General features: G+C 55.8%; 1 protein-coding gene across 4 annotated transcripts in view; it reads left to right on the top strand.

Annotated features, from left to right (window-relative positions):
* The first annotated feature begins 6 nt into the window (after positions 1-6).
* The window catches only part of Rilpl1 (Rab interacting lysosomal protein like 1), a 32,033-nt gene continuing 25,571 nt past the window's right edge, over positions 7-6,468 (top strand). For all 4 annotated transcript variants that reach the window (XM_023720571.1, XM_004635874.2, XM_023720572.1 and 1 more), the window contains exons 1-2: positions 7-390; positions 5,657-5,807. In XM_023720571.1, coding sequence (XP_023576339.1) covers positions 82-390; positions 5,657-5,807 — 460 coding nt within the window. In that variant the 5' untranslated portion in view covers positions 7-81. The remainder of the gene's footprint in view (positions 391-5,656; positions 5,808-6,468) is intronic.

Raw genomic sequence — 6,468 nt, forward strand, 5'->3', positions numbered from 1 at the left:
CCCGCCGGGATCCTCCCGGGCCCGCCTGCCGCGCGCCCCCAGCCCGGAGCCGCCGAGCCTAGCGGAGCCGCCGGGACGGCCATGGAGGAGGAGCGGGGGTCGGCGCCCGCGGCCCAGTCCGTGCTGGAGAAGAACGTGGCCGAGCTGACCGTCATGGACGTGTACGACATCGCGTCGCTCGTGGGCCACGAGTTTGAGAGGGTCATCGACCAGCACGGCTGCGAGGCCATCGCGCGCCTCATGCCCAAGGTCGTGCGCGTCCTGGAGATCCTGGAGGTGCTAGTCAGCCGCCACCACGTCGCGCCGGAGCTGGACGAGCTGCGCCTGGAGCTGGACCGGCTGCGCGTGGAGCGGATGGACCGCATCGAGAAGGAGCGCAAACACCAGAAGGTGGGCGCGCACGCGGGGACCCCGGGCACGGGCACTTCAGACCTGAGTTCCCGTGCCCCTTTAATAGCTGTGCGGCCTGGGCCGCGTTGTTTAACCAGTCTGCTTGGCATCCAAGCCCATCAGAGGGATCACCCGCGATCCACCTTCTAGGAATTAGATGAGATGATGCGTGAAAAGTGCTTAGACAGTATTTTTCAAGTCTAGAAATGAAATAAGCAGACCCCCGAGATTCCCGGGGTAGGAGCACCTACCCCAGGCTGCTGTCTAGATCCTGCCCCAGTGTCTGAATGCCCTGGTTCATCTTTGCCACCCTCCTGAGGTGCCTAGTCTAACCTCTACCCAGGGTGGCTTCCCTGGCCTGGCCTGGGAATTAGCCTTAATCTGCCCAGAACTCAGAGAGGGACAGTTAGCTTCCTCTGACAGAAGAGGAAACCTCAGTCTGTGTGGGGAGGGATTTGTCCCAAGTCAGTGAGGAGCTGTTCCCCACCCGCTTGATCCTGTAGTTTTCAGGCTGGCCCAGGAGCAGACGCCTCTGAATCAGTGCCTCTCCTGTGGGTGGGTTGGGAGTCTGACAGGGTACCCAGAGAAGGAAGTGTGGTTTCCTGCCCTAACCTCAGCCCTTCCCAGCCAGGATAGGAGGAAATGCCTTTCCCTGGAGGACTAGGGTGCTGGAGCAGGCCTGGGCCTGCTGTGTGACCTCAGGAAATACTCTTGGCCTCTCTGAACCTCTCTGGCTACCATTATACGTTGTCCTCTCCGATGGAACCATGTGTTCTCAAGAAAAATGGCCAACTCTTGCTCAGCAATCTTATTTGTTTATTTATTTTTATATATTTGGTACAGGGTCTCGCTATGCAGCTCAGACTCGTAGTGATTCTCCTGTTTTCAGCCTCTCCAGCACTGGGATTACAGGTGTGTACCGCCTTGCCTGGTCTTCCGGGCGCCATAGCCTGCTCAGCCTGCCCTGGGGCAGGGTCGGTGTGGCCTGTGGTGCTGGTATCAAACCCTGTTCCCTGTGCTTGCCTAAGCAGGCACTTAGTTCCCTAAGCTATTTCGCAGGCCCTTTGTCGGGCAATTTTGACCTGAGGGCATCCAGGTTGTTTTTATTCTTTTTCTCTTTTTTTGGTACTGACTGGAATTTAGGACTACATGGTTGCCTGGCAGGCACTGTGCCACCTCCCGAGCCCTGGGCAGCCTGGTTGGTGGTGGTTAAGAGCTGGTGTTTCACTGTGTGCTGTCCCTAGGCCCTGGGATGAAGAGGAAACTTTAGGTGCCATTGGGGAGCATGGCCAAGGTGACACAAGAAGCCTGGAAATGCCTGTCCCCAGTGAATTTCAGGACTCCCAGGAGCAGGGACTTTGCAGCTAGACAGCCTGCTTTCAGAGCCCACTGCCACAGGCTGGAGGCAAATTCCGCAGCTATGCTGTGCCTAAGTTTCCTCAGCCATCAAGTGAGATGACCTTGGTCCCTGCCTTGCGGGGCTATGCAGAGCCAAGAAGGCTAAGACACTCAAAGCCTGGACAGCACTATTCCACCAAGGTCCCTGCAGCTTAAGCTAATGTGGGCCTGGAGACGCTCCCCAAGGGGTAAAGGGGCCAGGGCCTTCGCCTGTCAAACAGAATTTGTGGTGGCACCTCTGTTCTGGTCATGGGCCTGCAGGAGGGTGGAATCAGCAGAGGCACTTATTGGGCACTTGTTGCTCTGGAAGTGGACACCTCCTCCTTGCTCCCAGGCTTCTGTTTCTATTTGTAAACAGAAGGGAGGAGCTCAGGCCGGGTGGGATCCTCCCTCACCACCAGGCCTCTTTCCTGGTGTCCCCTCTCCCAGTAAGTATGGCTGCTCGCTGCAGGAAAGCCCAGACCCCTCCGGAGTGACTGTACATCTGCAGTTTCATGTACCGTAACCAGCCTGTGGTGTTCATAGAGTCGTCCAACAAATGTGTTTCTTGCATATCTGTTATGTGCCTGGCACTGTCCTGGGCTCTGAAGAGATGGTGTCATTCCATAGAAGTAGAGTGTGGCTCACTGAGCTCATAAGAAGCACCAGGGAGGTTAACTTTAGTCCCTTTTGTAGAACCCTGTAGATGAAGATATTTTCACCCCAGCGAGATATTGGGCGTTCTTTTTTCCCCACTATACCTCTGAAATCTGGTTTGTGTTTAACCCCCACTCTGTGATTAATCCATACCAGCCACTTTTCCTTCCTTGTTTTTTATTTTTATTTTTATTTTTATTTTTTTTATTTATTTATTGGTGTGTGTGTGTGTGTGTGTGTGTGTGTGTGTGTGGCCAGCTCAGCCCACCAGGGGGCGGGGCTGGCTGGCATGTGGTGCTGGGGGATTGAACCGCGGTCTCTGTGTTTTGCTAAGCTTGTTCTAAGTAGGTGCTTTAGACCACTGAGCCATCCCACCAGCCCCCTTTCCTTGTTTTTTAGAGACAGGAACTCACCAAGTAGCTCAGGCTGGTGGTCTTGAACTTACAGGAATCCCCCGCCTGAGCCTTCCAGTGCTGGGATTACAGGTGTGCACCACCACACCTGGCTCCACTGGAGAGCAGTCACTTTTCTAGACCCCAGCTCCATGTGGCTGAAGGCTGTTCTGTGGGACGCTGGGGAGGAGGTCAGGTGTCAGCTGCGTGTAGATGGGACCCAGGCCTTGGACCTGCTAGGTCAGCGCTCACCACTGAGCTCCCTGCCCAGTTCAGGAGGTACCTTTTTTTTTTTTTTTTTTTTTTGAGGCAGGGTCATCCTATGTAGTGAAGGCCTTGAACTCACAGCCACCATGCCTGCAGAAGGTAGATTTTTAAACGTCAGTTTATAATTGAGTGCCACAAATGAAATAAGGCAGGAATATGTGAAAGAGCCCTGCTGGCCTGCAGCTCTAATAGATAAGACAGGCAGGAAGGCTTCCCTGAGGAGGCAGCCTCTGTGTGAAGCAGAGGTGCCAGCCACAGAGAGATGTGGGGAGAGGGTGCAGGCAGGTGGCAGCCCATGCAGGGGTCCTGGGGCAGGTCGCCCTTGGCAGGTGAGCGGGTTTGGGGCAGTGCAGAAAAGAGGAGTGAGGCAGGGTGAGGCTGGACGTGCTCAGCCTTGTGGGCTGGAGGAAGAATTGGAGAGAAGGCAGGGTTGATGAATCAGCGCTACCTTCTCAGTCTCGAGGCAGGATTAAATTCTCTATGGTCAGCTCTGCTAACATAGACATTAGCACATAGAGAGCACAGGAAAAAAGAACCGAGCTAGGCGAGGTGATGCAGACCTGTAATTACAGCTACACAGGAGGCTGAGGCAGGAGAATTGCCCTGGGCAATTTCTGGAGACCTTGTCTCAAAAATAGGATAGGCTGGGGGATGCAGCTCAGCGGTTTCATCCCTAGAATCACATGGGAAAAAGCCCCACTCCTGCGTATTCAAGTTGGTACTCAGTGCTAGCTGCTGTGGCACAGTAGTGCTGGGGCAGTGGCTCTGAACAGCAGATGTTGTCCCTGGCCCGTGAGCAGCGCGGGCTCTGGGAGGTCGACATGGGGTAAGGCTGTAGTGGGTGTGTGTGGATAAAGCCTGCAGGTCACACGTCAGAAACGAGTTTTCCTGGGTTACCATCAAGGTGTCAGGGCTGGGGCTGTAGCTCAGCAGGAGCGTGTGTGCCGAATGCGTGCTAGGCCCTGGGTTCCATCACCCAGGGATAAGTTTGAGGGACTCATCATGAGTTTGAGGCCTGTCTGAGCTACACAGTGAGTTCAAGGCCACGCTGAACTCTGGCCCTTTGGAGCACTGTAGAGAAAGACCCCTTTTTCTCTTGCTCTTTTTTCCTCTTTTTCTTTCATGTTTGTTTTTTGAGACAGGCTCTTGCTGTGTGGCCCAAGCTGGCCTTGAACTCGTGGCGCTCCTTCTGCCTCAACCTCCCAGTCGCAGAGATCACAGGCATGTTCCACCACACCAGACTAGGAAGCCCTTTTTCCAGCCCCCATGTCCCTTCAGGTCACCACAGTCAGGTCCCAGGACCACTGCACTGACATTCAAGGAGCTGCCTGTGCCTGCTGGGTATGGAGAGGACACACTGGGAGAGCCTGGTCTCCTGTCCATCAGCTCATTCCTTCACTTCTTTTCTGGGGGCTTTGAGACAGGGTCTTGCTGTGTAGTCCAAACTGGCCTCGAACTCACCATGCAGGCCAAGCTGGCCTCGAAGAGCCCTTGGCGATCCTCCTGCCTTAGCCTCCCGAGTGCTGGGGCCACAGGCACGGGCCACCGCAGCTGGAATCATCTCACGGCTTCTGACTCTGCTCTTCTCTTCCCCTCCTCTGGTGCCCTTGAGCCTGCTCATGGGCGCTTAGCTAATTCTCCTCAGGTTGCCAGTGCTACAGGCTTCCTGGCCGGGGAAGCAGGCTGGGGACTTACTTAGTGGATGCGTGGAGGAGCAGGTGATGCTGAGCCCAGCCTCCCAGGCAGCCTCCTGGCCTGGGACAGGTGGAGGAGCAGAGCCCAGCAGATGTCTCCTCACCTCTTCTGGGTGCCAGGCGTGTGGCCAGCACTTTATGTGGAGCCACCAAGTAACGCCCCCGGCCGTCCCCAGGGGAGCACCCTGCCTGGCCCTCCACTTTCCAGGGCTTCCAAAAGTGGAATGATTCCTCACACCAGCTAGTGAGCTGCAGAAAGGGAGACAGGATTATGACCCAGCTTGACACACTGGAGTCCATGCCTTCAGGCCTATGTGTGTGCATGCAGCCTGGTGCTGCCTCCTGAACATTTTCTCTCTTACAAATACACTTTCTTTAGCTTGGTGGTAGTGCATGCCTGTGATCCCAGCACTCGGAGGCTGGGGCAGGAGGATCTTGGAGAGTCCCAGGTGAGCCTGGGCCACCGCTCCTGGCTCTGGCCTGATCTCCCCTGCCCCCACATCCACCCTGTGAGCCTGAAAGTGTGGTCCCCAACTCAGCCCCTGAGCATTTCGGTGACTTGCCGGAGGCCCCCTGGAGAGATGCTCGTGTCAGACCAAAGTATCTGGGGACAGTGGCATTGTCACTGGGCATCCTGACCTGTCCACAGCCTCTGTGTCCCTTGGAGAGTGGTTTGTCCAGTGTCTGTTGAGAGATCAGGATTTGGAACCCCACGAGGTGTTGGGAGTTGGGACCATGCACTCACCTCACAGCTCCCAAGTGCGGGAGACCCTCTTGGTGTGGATGGAGGTGGCACCCTGTGGAGGGCCCAGCTGTTCCTCTGGCAGGGGGCGGGGGAGGCCACTGCCTGGGCAGGCTGTGACTGCGTCTGCCCTGCAGGAACTGGAGCTGGTGGAGGACGTGTGGCGAGGAGAGGCGCAGGACCTCCTGTCACAGATCGCACAGCTGCAGGAGGAGAATAAGCAGCTGATGACCAACCTCTCCCACAAGGACGTCGGCTTCTCCGAGGAGGAGTTCCAGAGGCCTGAAGGTAGGGGACCCTGTGTCCCATGAGCACCTTGAGCACACCGCACCTGTACTTGCATTTTCCCGGCTCCTGCTGTCACTTTGGTTCACGTTCTCATCTGCCCGGGAGAAATTGTCCTGCCTCAGCTTACAGATGGTGACACAGAGGTCCATCCTGCATGCTGTTCTGGGGGGCCCCAGTGTTAGGTGCCCCGGACACAGACCCTGCCTTCGCCACCATATTCTAGTACCAAGCAGAGGGGATGTGCGTGTGAACGAATAGTCAGGTTCTAAGTATTTGAAGCGCTGAAGCAGGGGTGTCTAAGAACAACTGAGGCTTCTCTAGGGACAGCCACCAGAGAGGCCACAGTGGTCCTCCTGCCTCAGCCTCGAGGGCTTCTCACCACCACACTCATTCTATTATCCCTTTAATAATGTTAATCTGGGGCTGGGGAGATAGCTCGGCAGTCTAACTGCCTGCCTGGCAAATGCAAGGACCCGAGTTTGATCCCGAGTACCGCATGTCATGCTGGCTCCAGAATCCCAGGCGCCCTGTGCTGGCTCCGAAAACTTGGCGTTGTGGCACACACCTGTAATCCCAGCATTAAGGAGGCTGAGACAGGAGGGTCACTATAAATCTGAGCTGCATAGCAAGACTCTATATCAAATAAATAAATAAATAAATA

The sequence above is a fragment of the Octodon degus genome, unplaced genomic scaffold, assembly GCF_000260255.1.
Source record: "Octodon degus isolate 3935 unplaced genomic scaffold, OctDeg1.0 scaffold00076, whole genome shotgun sequence".
NCBI classification, from domain to species: Eukaryota; Metazoa; Chordata; class Mammalia; order Rodentia; family Octodontidae; genus Octodon; species Octodon degus.